Genomic DNA, 16171 nt, shown 5'->3' with positions numbered 1-16171 from the left:
GAGAGAGGTAACATCCAGGTTGTAAAGCTGTGTGAATGTGCTGGGGGAAGCCCAACCTGCAGCTAGGCAGATGTCTTCAAGGGAAACACCATTAGATAATGCCCATGAAGTGGCCATGCCTCTAGTTGAGTGAGTTTTAACTCCACTAGGGCACTATGTCCACTAACAGGGTGACAGTGCTTTGTCTTCGGGATGCAAATAGATCTATTTCTGCTCCCCCAAACTGATTATCCTTGTTTAGTGCCTTGTCACGAGAGCGAATCAAATTCAGGCGTTTCACGTACCGATAGGAGATATTTCTCACACCAGAGAAGCTGACGAGCCAAGTTCATCAAAGGACTTGATAGAACACCCCCTTGGCGATTAATGTAACCAACAAGCGCCTTGTTGTTGGTTATATTAATCGCCAAAAACCCTGGACAGCCGGCCGGTAAGCCATTATTGTTAGTTATACAGCGAGTAGTGCCAGAAAACGTGTTGTTTGAGCGCCTGTCCAGTTGCCAAAGGCTGGGAGACCGTCACACAGGGCTCCTCAGCCTGTGTTCGAAGCATCCATCATGACCACTTAATTCGTGTCTGCATACTTGACAGAGTGCTACACCCCAGAATATGGGAATTTTCCAAATGGTCAGCGACATGATTCCACAAGACGTAAGCGACCGTGACACCATGAATGATGGGGTGCCTTCAATCTGGGCCAGCACTGAAGGGGTCTCATTTGCAATAGTCCCAACATAGTGACCGCTGCTGCGGAGGTCATGAGGCCCAGAGACTGTGGAAATGCAGGAAATAATTGTTTTAAATAGCTTGAATGTGATTAAACACCGGTGAATGAAATGAATGCGCTCTTCTGTCAGGTTTACCAGCATAGACACAGAGTCAAAATTCATGCCAAGGAATGAAATCTGGAGGCTGGGCATAAACATGCTCTTCAACCAGTTGACGTTGTGTCCCAATCGCTCCAAATGTGCAAGCGACAGGTCCCTATGTTGGCAAGCTTGTTCCTCTGACTGTGCTAAATGTTGTTGAAGTAATTCATAACGCAAATGCCGCTCAAAGGCAAATTTCCCCTCGAAGGCAAATCTCAAGAATGACTTGTGATGAGGGGCTATGTGCATAAGAAAGTAGGCGTCTTTCAGGTGGACTGACACAAACCAGTCTATAGGGTGAACATGAGAGAGAATTTGCTTCCGAGTAGCTTAATCATTTTGAACAGAAACCTTGTGAGTTTCAACATCCAAATTGGGAAGTTATCCGTCATTTTTTTGGTAATTAAAAAATAGTGTCTTTAAAATCCGGAGGAGAACTGGCACATCCCACAATGTTACGGTGGAGGAAATAACGCAGTTGAAACGAGGCTGCTGCCTCTCGAACTATAGCACGTAGTCGTGTTTTGTGTAAACTAAAATAAACTAATTCCCAGCTCAAAGTGGCGGATAAAGCAAGATTGCCATTAGGTGACGTGAAGGCACCAAAAATCGGTGTTGCGACTTTACAGCTAATTAGCCAAAAGCCAAAAATAGTTAACTTGTGTCTTGCTAACATGCATGACTCATGAGCTACTAGCTAATGGAATAAGTTAGCTAAAGTTTAGCAGGCAGTATATCATGGCCATACAGGCTAATGTACTGTACTTAACGGAGACACTACAGGTGAATATACTCAGATTTGTCTAATAATGTCATTACAATCGCCACAGTGATATGCAAATTAGGCGTTAACTAATTAAAATGCGCTAATTTGCATACATTTGACAAGGCACTGCAGGTGAATAGGATAAACAAAATAACAACATTATTTCAAAGTTCAAGACCTTTTTTTGTAATAATTTCAGTTAAGTTGTATTTTTGCATTTTGTCAATAATCTTTTGCAGTGTTTTTTTTTTCCTGTAAAATTAACAAAATAGCAGCAACAGCCTTTTTCAGTTTAGTGTGAAGATTTTTGTTGATTCTGAAGTGTTATGTATTCTAATAACACCAAAAGAATTAAAATGATTAATGGTAACAATTAAGTGTGTTGACAATTAGTGTAGATGTGGCCTTAGAAATACAGAATAATTACAATATTTAGAAGCATAGACCTTTACATTTTTTTTAATAAGAAATCTCCCTATATAATTTCACCATGAAATAAATGGTAACTGGTCTGCACTTATATAGTGTCTTTTAAACCTTAGCGGTATTCAAAGCACTTTACACTGGGTCTCATTCACCCATTCACACACACATTTACACAGCAATGGCGGCAGAGCTGCCATGCAAGGCGCTAGCCTACCATTGGGAGCAACTTGGGGTTCAGTGTGTTGCCCAAGGACACTTCGGCATGTGGAGTCATATGGGCCGGGAATTGAACCACCAACCCTGCGATTAGCTGACAACCCGCTCTAGCACCTGAGCCACAGCCGCCCTGAAATACCTTTGATGACCTAGTTCGATCATGTTAGGTCTAGTATTTACAATACAAAAAGATTCATATAAGATAAACCTGGGCTTTATTACAAAAATGAATGGTTCTATAGGACGTTACATTGTGTGGAATTGTTGTGCCACAAAATGTTGTATTCAGGAGTGTCCATAGCTGATATCTTAATTTGTCCATTTTCTTGCAGCTTGAACAGCAGATTTAGGAATAGGAATGATTTGATATTATTTCGTAATTCTGATACTTAATGTCCAAGGTCCATTTTGTTGAGTGCTCTCTATGGGTATACTGTATGTGGTGCTGAACCTTAATGTGAACAATAACTCTTCAAGCAGTGTACACAAAAGACAGCATTGACCTCTAAAGATATGACACAGTTTCATTAAACATGTTGTGTTATTTTATTGACCTTAAAAAGTTACACAATCCCCAAGAGAGGGATTTAGTACACTAAAACATTTAACAGCACAACTACACAACTGGGGAATCTTTTAAATATTATAGACTTTAACAAAAATCCCCCTTGTAGGTTTTTATACTTCGCTTGCCATCTCTTACAGAATGACGTAATGTCACAATAAGGAACAATGTTATTGAGAAATAAGAAATCCATCATGTTTAGGGAAGACATTTCATGGACTATCAGTATTTCGTATGAAATATGTTCATTATAAACAGAGCATCCATTCGGATGATTTTTTTCCTTTTTTTTTTTTTCTTTTTACAGTCTTCATAAAACAGGCATTAGTGCAAAAATGGTATAGCAAGGTAGTCCTGGCTGCAGTTTATCCATTTATTAAAAAGCGTGACACTTTATAATCCTTCCTACTCAGCGATGGAGTATGACAAGATGTTTTCTAAATGAAAGTGAATTTTTTATCTCCCAAACTGATCATTAAAAACCTTAAAAATCACTGATTCTTAAGTACAGGGACAAAACAGGCTGCGTAACTGGAAAATAATAATAATAAACAAGATTATGTACCAAGGAATTATTTTGGAAGAATTATTACATTTTCAGATGTTTTCAATTTGTTTTCAGACAACCTCCTGTTTCTTCCATTTTCTCCTGCTGCTTCATTTTGACTATGACTCAATATGTGTCAACACTGTCAGATACAAAAACATGTCACTGTTTATTATACATTTGGACAAAGATCGAGGATACACGATTTCAAACAGTCAGCTCAATGTATTGAATAAAATCTGGCGAGGTTAATAAAACGCTATTTTTAATGTATTAAATGCAGAAGCAATTTTGTTTTTCTGGTGTTACAAGCTACTAAAAAGACCTACTTAAAATGAGGAAAATAATCAAATAATCACAAATAATGTATTTTACATTTTTATATACTGTATATAAACCTATACATTTCAGGTAAAATATGGAAAGAGGACCTTATTAAATAGGTATATATATTTTAAAATAATGTTTCTTATTACATATTCTTTTGGTCAAATATACACATATTTTATATTTAAATGTTTTTACTATCCCATAGAGAAATCTGAAATTTCCCAATATATGTTCATTTATGTTTTCTTACTAATATAAAGTCACATACTTGTACATACATTGATGAGCCAAAACATTATGACCTCTTGCATAATGCTGTTGGTCCTGTTTTGCCGCCAAAACAGCACCAACCCTCTGAGGCATGGACTCTACAAGACCCCTGAAGGTGTCCTGTGGTATCTAGCACCAAGACATTAACAGCAGATCCTTTAAGTCCTGTAAGTTTTGAGGTGGATCAGCCGTGAATTGGACTTGGTGGCCCAGCACATCCCACAGATGCTCAATCGGATTGAGATCTGGGGAATTTGGAGGCCAGGGAAACACCTTGAACTCTTCATCATGTTCCTCAAACCATTCCTGAACAATGTGTGCAGTGTGGCAGTGCAAATCATCCTGTTGAAAGAGGCCACTGCCATCAGGAAATACCATTGCCATGAAGGGGTGTACCTGGTCTGCAACGATGTTTAGATTGGTAGCACGTGTCAAATTGACATCCACATGAATGGCCAGACCCAGGTATTTCCAAGCAGAACATTGCCCAGAGCATCACACTCCCTCCACCGGCTTGTCATCTTCCAACAGTGCTTCCAGTGGCATCACTTCCCCGTGTAAACAGCGCACACATACACGGCCGTCCATGTGATTTAAAAGAAAATGGGACTCATCGGACCAGGCGACCTTCTTCCACTGCTCCAAGGTCCAGTTCCAACACTCGCATGCTCATTGAAGGTGCTTTCAAAGGTGGACATGGGTCATCATGGGCTACGCAGCCCCTATGCAGCAGTGTGCAATGCACCGTCTTCCTCCAGAAACTATCATTAACATTTTCTGTGACTTGTTCCACAGTAGACCTTTTGTCGGTTTGGACCAGACGGGATAGCCTTTATTGCCCTTGCGCATCAATGAGACTTTGGCGCTCAACACCCTGTCGCCAGTTTGTCCCTCCCCGGACCACTATCGGTAGGTACTCACCACTGCTGACTGGGAGCACCTCACAAGCCTTGCCGTTTCAGAGATGTTCTGACCCTGTCATCTGGCCATAACAATTTGGCTCTTGTCAAAGTCGCTCGGGTCTTTACTACTGCCCATTTCTCCTGCATTCAACATGTTGATTACGAGAACTGATTGTTTACATCTAATCTACCCAGACCTTGACGTGGTCTTGTTAGGAGATGATCAACCTTATACGCTTCACCTGCGAGTGGTCAAAATGATTTGGCTCACCAGTGTATATGTTCATATGGCCATATATTAGATGTCTGTATGGGATATAAAGTCTGGTAGTTTTAGGGCTTGTAATAGAATTATTTTAATCATATAAAATAAGAATTAACAAAATTGTAGTGATAACCTCTAATCAATTTTAAAATGCTGCAATATTTTGTCCCACATCTCAAGAATCAGTGGATTTGTGCACTAAAAGAACTGGGAAAAATATAATTGTAATAATACAAAATAATTTAATATGGCTGGACATTTGAAATTAGCCAGCCTATATGGGTCCTATATGTTTCCAAACTCTACGTACGTCTCCTCTCTATTACAATGAGAATAACAGTAGGTTACAAACACTTTGACCAATTTAGATGATCTAGATGTGTCTGAAAAGCACTAGCAGTACATTCACAGTTTGCAAGCTGACAGTGGTGTGTCTAATATAGCAGAGATCTGGAATGGAGGATGGAAATCACTCTTGTCTCCTTCTACGACTGTACAAATTGTGGAGGTAGCAATGTGTGTATTCTATATCGCCTTGTTCTGTATTTGAGAGCACCTCTTTAGCAGAAAAAAAAGATATAATTTTTGTGAGACTGTCCATTCCATGAGAAAGCACCAGTAGAATCGAATTTTATTTTAACAAATAATGCTATAATGGTGGTATATTTAGTTGAATTTCATTATAACTATAACCATCATTTGAAGCATCTATACACTCAAAAGTGTAAAGATGTGTTTTGGGGCATACCATTCGAGACGACGGCCCTCATTAAACGGATCCCCGGAGAATCCCAGGACAGTGGACGATACACAAGGCTGTGATTAAATGAGTCCAGAGGAAATAGGAGAATTTAGTTTGTTTGGATTTCCAGGGGTGGTGCCACTTATAGTGATTATTGTGGCCTTCAAGGTAAGGCCAGCAATGGTCACAAGCCAGTAAGTCAGTAGAGTTCGGAAGGACCTGAGAGTGTAGATCGAAACATGAGACACAGCAATGCATGAATAGGCAGAGGCAATGCAGCCAGTTTGGATTAGAAGACAGATAAGACCCGTAGTGGATACATTAAGCTATAAAGGACACCTACAAATGCATTTGATCAAGGGTTTTACCCCAAATATGATCACGATCACCTTAAATTACTTCATATTGAAGTGACTTGTTTGTCTGCAGCAGTATTTGTTTCAAAAATGATACCTCCAGTGAATTATGATGAACTGTGTTTTAAACATTTGTGTACTGGAAAATACCGCTGGGACAGTCTTCAAACTCGCTCTGAAGGTCCTGCCTGTAAGATTGTAACAGTCCTGGTGAAGTACAGTTTAACAGGTGGTGCCCCCTCCTGCCCCGGCTGTGCAACTACACGCTGGTGATGGAGGCCTGTTTCTCAGTGCGGTTGGCAGGTGGCTCTCGAATGGTACGGAAGCTAGGGGGCTGGTAGGGTGGCGGGGGTCTTTTGGTGCCAATATGTCCTGGACTCAAAGCCATATTCTGGCGCCTGCTATTTTCCACATTACTCGAGGTGTTTGAAGCGAGGCTTTCCCGCGTGCTGAAGTAGTATAGAAGGAAGGAGTAAAGAAAGAGAGATAGAATTAAAGAGTGTTATGAAGAAACCAGAAAAAGAAATTGATCAGTAACAGGGTTAATAGAGGGAACAAAGATGGGATTATTTAAGTTAACAAAATGGATCTCTTATTATTAAAGAGATCCATGTTGTTGAGACATCACAGTTCAGGAGTGGAATAAAATGAGTAGAGGATAACATTTAAGACCATGACAACATAAGGAATACAAACATGAAAGACCAGAACATTTTTTAGGGTGATGATAGGGATTTTTGTTTTTTTACCTTGACTAAAAGCATGTGTGATACTAGATGTTAGCCTCTCCAAAAGTCCAAACATACTCAGGCTCCAAAAAGTTGCCTATTTTGACACTTTTCAAATTACTTACAACAAAACACCAAACCAAGTGGCATCTGCAAACAAATGATGGTACATCTCTTCTCAGAACTCACTTTTATGAGCCATTTTTAGTTCACACAGGTGTCCTAGTAGAGTAACCACAGGATCAGTTCATCCTATTAAATATGGACGTGTTTCAATAACTGGTAAAGTGTCCAAGTAAATGATTTGGATGAAAAGTTTGTGCTATATTTCTTCAAAATAAATGCCACTTGTTTGATATTTTACTATACAGTGGCAAGGAAAAGTATGCGAACCCTTTGAAATTCCCTGCATTTATGTATAAATTTGCATTAAATTCAGGTTTGCCCATCTAAGTTACAATACTGAAAAAACACAATCTGTTTTAACAAATAACACACAAATTATTGTATTGTTTTTGCACATACTGAATACATCATTCAAACATTCAAAGTGTAGACTCAGAAAAGTGAAACCTAGGTTAATGATGTCAACAAAAGCTAATTAGAGTCAGGAATTGGCAAACCTGGCATCCAATAAATGAAACTAGATTGGAGGTGTGGGTTAGAGCTACTTTGACTTATAAAAAGCACTCAAACATTTTGAGGTTGCAGTTCACAAAAAGCATCTGCTGACGTAAACCATGCCTCACAAAAAATACATCTCAGAAGACACATGATCAATAATTGTTGCTTTAAATTAAGCTGGAAAGGGTTACAGAGTTATCTTGAAAACTTAGATATTGATCTGTCCACAGTTGGGCAAATTGTTTATAAATGGAGATGATTTAGTACTGTGGCTACTCTCCCTAGAAGTGGCCATCCAACCAAGATGACTCAAAGGGCACACTGCAGAATGCTCAATGAGGTAAAAAAATAACCCTAGAGTGACAGTTAAAGACTTGGAAAGAATATTTGGAACTGGTTAACATCTCTGTTCATGAGTCTACTACACAGAAAACATTAATGGTGTCCACAAAGGAGCCGCTGCATTCGAAGAAAAACATTGCTGCTCATTTAAGTTTGCCAAAGACCACCTTTTATTAAGATATCCTACAGGATAATGTCAGGGTTGCTGTACACCAGCTTTAAGCTCAGCTGAAGTTGGGTGATGCAGCAGGACAATGACCCTAAACATCTAAGCAAATCCACTACAGAATGGCTTCAAAAAAGAAAATCCAACTTTTGGAGTGGCCCAGTCAGAGCCCAGACTTCAACCCAATAGAGATGCAGTGAAGTGACCTTGAGAGAGAGCCGTTCACACCAGACATCCTGAGAATATGCTGAAACCGGAAACGCTTGGTTGAGGTTATTGTGCCAAATTAGGATCAACCAGTTTTTAAATCCAAGGGTTCACTTTGTGAATTTTTAATGGAATGTGTTTAATAAAGACCTGTTTATAAAATAATTGTTTGTGTGTTGTTAGCTTAAGCACATTGTGTTTGTCTACACTTGTGACTTTGATGATGATGAGATCACATTTTATGTCCAACTAATTCCAAAGGGTTCACATACTTTTTCTTGCCACTGTATAATGCAAATATTATACATAGATTAAGACATACAGTTTGTAGTTTTGGCTTAATGCTGCCTTCATGTGCATTCAAAATGATAATAAATATTTTTCCTACTCAGATTTTGCAAATGAATGCCCCCTCAAATCATAATTACAACGGGGAATCTCAGAGATCATTTTGATACAAGATTTTTCGAGTTGGGGAGATGAATTTGATATTGTCCATGTTTCTGACAACGAAGCAATTAATCGTGACTTACTTGTAATAACGACTTCAGAAGTGAGAAGTGGGATAATTCTTTGTGAGGCCACTGTAAATGAATTGTATTTACACTGCTTGCATAAATAAAATAAAATAAAATTGTAATAACTGCTCAAATTTGAAAGTGTGAATCTAAATTTGAGTGTACTCTTGTGGGAGTAAATAAAATCAGATGACAACAGAGTAATCTTTTTATGCCAGTGTCAAGGCATATTTCTATTCTATGGCAAAATACATCCAGACAACACACATCCCTTCTCCAACTATAACTAATCCATTCAGCTTTAACTGAACACAACAAATCACAAGTCTTAACTATTAGTTTTGTAATCATAATCACATTGCAACTCTTCTGTAAACATCTCTGTAAAACAGGCTTTATCCATGCTGTAATGCCTTTTATTGCCCTTCCTGTATATAGTTTGACATCTGTTGGATGTGTAGAAGTTAGCAAATCTTTCATTCTATTTCACCTAGTTTAGTGTAATTCTTTTAGGGAATCAGTGAATACTGCTATACAGCAAAAACTGCTTGGATTTATGTTTTTTCCCCTCTCAATATATTATAACAAGTTTTCCCTTTACTTTATTTTTTATTAAAAATAAACAGGCTTCTTAACCATTTGATAGAAGTAAAAAAAAACAGTTGGGTCCATAAAAATTAAACATTGTTTGTTATTACTGGCCAAAAGAAATACAAAAAGCGAAGAATTTTTTTTTTCCTGGGTGTGCCCATAATAATATTTGCCTTGGTTTTTGTAATGTGTAGTACTATTACAGGGATGTGGAACATCACATTTGTTTGACATCCTGCTGTTTACCCGCTGTACAGTTTTAATGTACTTTTTTTTTTTAATCATGTTTTGACAATGGCGTGTCACCAAAGTGGGAGAGGGGAGAATGAAAACACAGGAAAGAACTGCACAAAACAAATACACACACAGAGGCTAAATACTGCAACTGAACCACAGTATGAAAACCACATACTTTAATTTGGTGGGGGGGACAAAAAAACAAACAAAAATGCACAATTTAACAATAAAATGGGGTACATTTTGTTCCTTAAAGGTGCACTCAGCGATTCCTGAAAAACACTGTTGATATTCGAACTCACCAGCCACAACAAACACACCCCTTCCTTCAGTGCTCGTTTGGAAGCTCCGCCCCCCAAATTCATGCATGCGCATTGCCAAGGGAATGACAGTTCGATTTGCTGGCCAAAAGAACCACCTCCTGTTGCTGATCGCAATTTACAGTGACAGGGCTGTGTACAACTATTAGATTTTTTTTCAGCCCACCCACAGAGCAGACAGCTAGCAGACTGTGTGGAGATATTTACAGAATTTGACAAAAAGTGTATTGGATTTGAATTACTGAGTGCACCTTTAAATGTTTGAAATGTCTCATCAGTTCATCAGGATTTTGGCACTGAGCGTGTTCCTGCCTCGTAGGTTGTCCTAAGTAACAATACAGTGCTTGTTTTTCTTCAGCCAATCACATTGTTTCTAAACACAAATCCAGGAAAATATCCACTTCATGAATTTCAACAGATTAGGAGATCAGATTCTTAAAAAAACAACACTCTCGGTGACATTTTGAGTCTTTTTATTGTTGTTTTTTGTTTGAAAAAACAAACATTTTGAACCCAACCAAATATTTTCTGAGTCAGTTATATTGCACTGTGATGTCTTAGCACACGGACATTGACTGAATATTGCAGTATGAGAGGTTTCAAGACATTAGGAAGATATGAGGTCAAAGGTCAGGGTGCAGGTTGAGGAGGAGGACAAGGATAACGGTTGGATGTAAAATTGCACCAGGTTGCACCATGTGCTCAAGTAAGGCCTCACACAAATACCAATAGTTGTAGTGACTGAAGTGTGCTTATCCATTTTATATTCCAATAGTTTTGAGAACATAGTCAATTAACCAAACTGAGTTTGGCTGAGAACATGATGCAACAAATGCAGCACTTACAGGATTACAAATATAATGTACATTTGAACAAAAATTACAAAACAAACACCCAAAATAAACTAATTCAAACATAAATGAACTTGTATAATCCCTTTTAAAGATTGCAGTTATTAAACTGATAGTGGTTGACCTACATTTAGGTGTATTCGGTATCTCTCACATGTTAAGGCCTCTCCCATTTTAGGGAAAACATTATTCATAGTACAGTAGCATTAGGATCAAGGCATACTCTATGCAAGTATGTGAACGCAAGTGCTTCTAGCTATGTCAGTTCGATTTCACACATTGTTGCGTTCCAAAATGTGCTGGAACACAATTCATACCACAACGCAATTAAACATCACATTTGTAAACAGTCTTCTTTTGCGGTCCGAGCATCAGTTTCAAGAGAATCTGCCATAGCGAGTTAGTTGAACTGTCGACATGATGATTTATAGCTACCTTCTCTAATACCACATCTGGTTTAATGTCACAGACATTTAAAGCCAACTATACTGCCCCCTTGAGAACTAAGGTTACTTTCCGGTACAGTTAAATACAGTACATTAAGTATGTACATGGGACTGCACACTTTTAATGCATTGCCTAAGCATTTACGTTTGCCTGCTTGTATAGAGTATGATTCTGGCCTTAATTTCATTCACAGAAGTTGTTACCACTGCTTAAAAAATAATAATAACAATTTAAGGTTTGCATGAACTGGAATTAAGCTAAGGCTCTACAGAATCCTGTCATGTCTAGGCAAAAAACCCAAAATGTTCCTGTGAGTTAACTCTGAGATAAAAAATATAATAGTGTATGTCTATTCATAGAATAGCATACCCCTAATTTCAGACACACCCTATTGCCAACAAAACAAAAGAAAAAAATAATAATAATTAAATTGGTCCTGAGTGCCTTACCGTGGGGAATTAAATCCACTGTCCACAGTTACACTGCTGGAGTCCATACTGTCCAAACGTGTAGAATGGACCGATTTTTTGCTGTTGTTGCTCTCACCCTCCTTGGGGCTTAGGAAGGTGAGGTTCTTTTCAAACTTCCGCTGCAGATCCCGCTCCTTCTCCCGGTCCAGCAGCCATTGCATTGTCCCTCCCTCTTCATGAACTTTCTCCTCCACCCTGTTCTTATGACTAGTCTCCTCAGAGTCATCGTCCGACACGTTGTAGTAGTCGAAGGTGGTTTCTGCGCACGAAGCCTGCTCCTGAGCCGAGGATGGTGGCACGGTCAGCGGTAAAGGTTTATCGAAATGCTCCTGATTCTCCAGCACCTCTGCCGACTTTGCGTGAGGAGACCTACCTATCGTACCTGGCCTTGAGAAGCTGTTCTCCACGTAGTCTGGAGGTTTGAACAAAGTTTCTTGGCTGTAAGCCTCTGGCATTGTGTCCAAGTCACCTGAGTCAGGATTGTGTTGGTGCGACAATCGTCTATTGGGGAGAGGCTCGGGAGTCTGGCTTGTTATCGCTATGGGGATACTACTTTGTCCCTTTGTGGTTTCCTCTTTATAATCCAAAGGGTGAGGTGGGGTAAGATGAGGGGTTTGTCGGTCTGAGGAGATTCCCTTCCAGACACTATCCGTAAAATCATGGCTGGTCCTTAGAAGAGGAGATGGGGCAGAGAGAGATGCTTCATTTGCCGCAGTGCACTGAAAATAGTCATCCACGGCCGTTTTGGGAGAGCAAGACTTCAAGTCATTGTAAGCAGGAAGACTTTCCCTACTTTTACTCTTCTCCAGCATTCTGTAAAGCACAGCATCCTCTGAGGATCCTCTTCCAACATCAGGCACACAAACGTCAGAGTGTAATCTAGCAGCAGAAAGCATGATGCGGGAATAGTGTGTCGACTGTGCAGATGCCCTCAAAGTACCATCATCGGTATAGTATCGACTTCTTTCATCGGGAATGCACTCAAAATCCTCTGGGCCACCCAAGTATGGACCACCAAGCGGCCCCTTGGAGTTGTCCATGGAGCGTGACCTTTCTTTAGCCTTGTCTGACCTCTCGTTTCGTGACTTTCTCTCTTGCGTATGACTATGACTTCGGTGGACTTTGGAATGCGACTGTGCCCTAGAGGGTTCTGGAAATGGCATTTCTGTCCTCCGCTTTGCCAGTTCTCCAGAAACATCCCACTCTGGAGTGGTGGTAAAATGAGACTCCATAATATTGGGGTTGCTGTGTACCATATTCTTCCCCCTATTCCGTTCCATGGACATCATAGTTTCACGTGGAGAACGTACCAATGAGGAGCTGTAGAATTTGTAATCCCTATCATAGGATGTGTCCAGATTGGATCCCTCAAATGGGTCCCCCCTGGAAGCTCGTGTTTTGCTATGGGAACGTGAGGCCTTTCCCTGCTGGGCCTTTCGATGGCTGCGGCTCCTTTTACTGCGGGCGCTCTGCTGAGCCGAGGAGTTCACTTTGTTCCTCTGCGCCTTCTCCTCCTCCAAGCGCTTCATTACGGCTGTGTGGCGAGCCAGGTTCTCCACCGTCAGATCAGGATTGATCCGACGGATAATCTCCATCTCCACATCTCTGGGAACAGTGGTTGGCGTCTCCTCGTCCCGTAATGGCCACTCCTCAGGTGGAAACTGGGCGGAGAATGTGGCGAGGTGTTTCGTCTTGTCCTTCTTGAAGCTCAGCCTGAAGAGCTTCAACCCAAACTTCTTGGACTGCTTCTCCCCACTGCTGCTGCTTCCATCTTTGTTTTTACTGTTTGTTTCTGTTTTAAATGGAAAACTAAGTGTGCTTTTACTCTTCTCTGATGGGGGGTGCTGAGGGGGTGGTGACACAGGAGAAGACTCTTTAAGCTCTTTAGACCTTCTTTGTAAGTTTGAGGTATGTGTACTAGGTATTTCCTCCCGATAGCTGTTGTTATAGGAGTCACTGTGATTCTTGTGGTGAGTTCTTTCCCGTATGCAACCGGAGGTGGAAGGGGTCATGGTACCAGAGTTAGGAGAGGTACACGATTGCTGCTGCATCCGGTCCGGTATCCTCTCATCCAGGTGGTACCACTTGCTGTTAGTCCTAATGAGGGAGGGTGTGATAAAGTATGTCTGCTGGGTGACGATGAAATAACCCTCCGGGGTGGGGTAGATCTTCCGCTCTCGGACCAGCATGTTGAGCGTGTGCCGTAGAATCTCCATACTCGGAGTGGGGACGCCTACCAGAAAGACACAAGAGACAGAAGATGATCAGGTCCAATATGGAAAAACAAAACAGCTGAAAACATACAACAATACTCGCATTACACTAATACGACAATCTTAATATGATGGTTCTGTTATAGTAATAATACATGAAAGAGGCACTATATGTAATACAGAGTTCTTTACAATAACCATTTATCACATTACATTTTATCTTGAGCAATACTGTATGATTGGGTGTGTATAATTCAGCATTTAGACCCGGCTCAGTGGTGGCTGCCTTCGCTGTATGGTTGACTTGTTTAAGAGCTTTGCTCCTCTGCCAGCATTACTCCCCTTTACATCATGATGTTCATAAAAGCAGCCTGGTGTGACGCAATCCCCCCACTGCAGCAAAAAACTAAACCAAAAAAAAAAAAAAACACATCAGGCTAACACCCCATTCAAATGTCCACTTTTCAGCGGGAGATTCTACAATACAGGTGAAACTCGAAAAATTAGAATATCGTGCAAAAGTTCATTAATTTCAGTAATTCAACTTAAAAGGTGAAACTAATATATTATATAGACTCATTACAAGAAAAGTAAGATATTTCAAGCCTTTATTTGATATAATTTTGATGATTATGGCTTACAGCTTATGAAAACCCCAAATTCAGAATCTCAGAAAATTAGAATATTGTGAAAAGGTTCAGTATTGTAGGCTCAAAGTGTCACACTCTAATCAGCTAAACACCTGCAAAGGGTTCCTGAGCCTTTAAATGGTCTCTCAGTCTGGTTCAGTTGAATTCACAATCATGGGGAAGACTGCTGACCTGACAGTTGTGCAGAAAACCATCATTGACACCCTCCACAAGGAGGGAAAGCCTCAAAAGGTAATTGCAAAAGAAGTTGGATGTTCTCAAAGTGCTGTATCAAAGCACATTAATAGAAAGTTAAGTGGAAGGGAAAAGTGTGGACGAAAAAGGTGCACAAGCAGCAGGGATGACCGTAGCCTGGAGAGGATTGTCAGGAAAAGGCCATTCAAATGTGTGGGGAGCTTCACAAGGAGTGGACTGAGGCTGGAGTTACTGCATCAAGAGCCACCACACACAGACGGGTCCTGGACATGGGCTTCAAATGTCAAACATCTTACCTGGGCTAAAGAAAAAAAGAACTGGTCTGTTGCTCAGTGGTCCAAAGTCCTCTTTTCTGATGAGAGCAAATTTTGCATCTCATTTGGAAACCAAGGTCCCAGAGTCTGGAGAAAGAGAGGAGAGGCACACAATCCAAGATGCTTGAAGTCCAGTGTGAAGTTTCCACAGTCTGTGTTGGTTTGGGGAGCCATGTCATCGGCTGGTGTTGGTCCACTGTGCTTTATTAAGTCCAGAGTCAACGCAGCCGTCTACCGGGACATTTTAGAGCACTTCATGCTTCCTTCAGCAGACAAGCTTTATGGAGATGCTGACTTCATTTTCCAGCAGGACTTGGCACCTGCCCACACTGCCAAAAGTACCAAAACCTGGTTCAATGACCATGGTATTACTGTGCTTGATTGGCCAGCAAACTCGCCTGACCTGAACCCCATAGAGAATCTATGGGGCATTGCCAAGAGAAAGATGAGAGACATGAGACCAAACAATGCAGAAGAGCTGAAGGCCGCTATTGAAGCATCTTGGTCTTCCATAACACCTCAGCAGTGCCACAGGCTGATAGCATCCATGCCACGCCGCATTGAGGCAGTAATTAATGCAAAAGGGGCCCAAACCAAGTACTGAGTACATATGCATGATTATACTTTTCAGAGGGCCGACATTTCTGTATTTAAAATCTTTTTTTATTGATTTCATGTAATATTCAAATTTTCTGAGATTCTGAATTTGGGGTTTTCATAAGCTGTAAGCCATAATCATCAAAATTATATCAAATAAAGGCTTGAAATATCTTACTTTGCTTGTAATGAGTCTATATAATATATTAGTTTCACCTTTTAAGTTGAATTACTGAAATTAATGAACTTTTGCACGATATACTAATTTTTCAAGTTTCACCTGTATATGTCTCTGTCTGTGCTATAAAACTCTCCAGTTTGAATACACTTAGCTAGATATCTTTATCAGCAGAAGTGATCACATTTGTGACGTCAGTTTAACAGGAAATCGTCCACGGGATTTTTTTTCACTTCTGGACTTTTTGCTAACAGTAAAGAAGCTTCCAC

At 40.2% G+C, this 16171-nt stretch overlaps 1 protein-coding gene across 4 annotated transcripts in view; it reads right to left on the bottom strand.

The window, feature by feature from the left end:
* Nucleotides 1–2823: 2823 nt before the first annotated feature.
* The window catches only part of LOC127659461 (storkhead-box protein 2-like), a 119542-nt gene continuing 106194 nt past the window's right edge, over nucleotides 2824–16171 (bottom strand). For 3 of the 4 annotated variants that reach the window (XM_052149297.1, XM_052149298.1, XM_052149300.1), the window contains exons 3-4: nucleotides 11735–13988; nucleotides 2824–6703 (exon numbers count right to left, since the gene is read on the bottom strand). In XM_052149297.1, the coding sequence (XP_052005257.1) occupies nucleotides 6514–6703; nucleotides 11735–13988 (2444 nt within the window). In that variant the 3' untranslated portion in view covers nucleotides 2824–6513. Of the gene's footprint in view, nucleotides 6704–9956; nucleotides 13989–16171 lie in introns of those variants that run through there. The other variant, XM_052149299.1, reaches the window with a different exon arrangement.

Source organism: Xyrauchen texanus, chromosome 19, assembly GCF_025860055.1.
Source record: "Xyrauchen texanus isolate HMW12.3.18 chromosome 19, RBS_HiC_50CHRs, whole genome shotgun sequence".
Classification (NCBI taxonomy): Eukaryota; Metazoa; Chordata; class Actinopteri; order Cypriniformes; family Catostomidae; genus Xyrauchen; species Xyrauchen texanus.
Note: the sequence above shows the minus strand (reverse complement) of the source record. Positions and strands in the feature narration are given on the sequence as shown.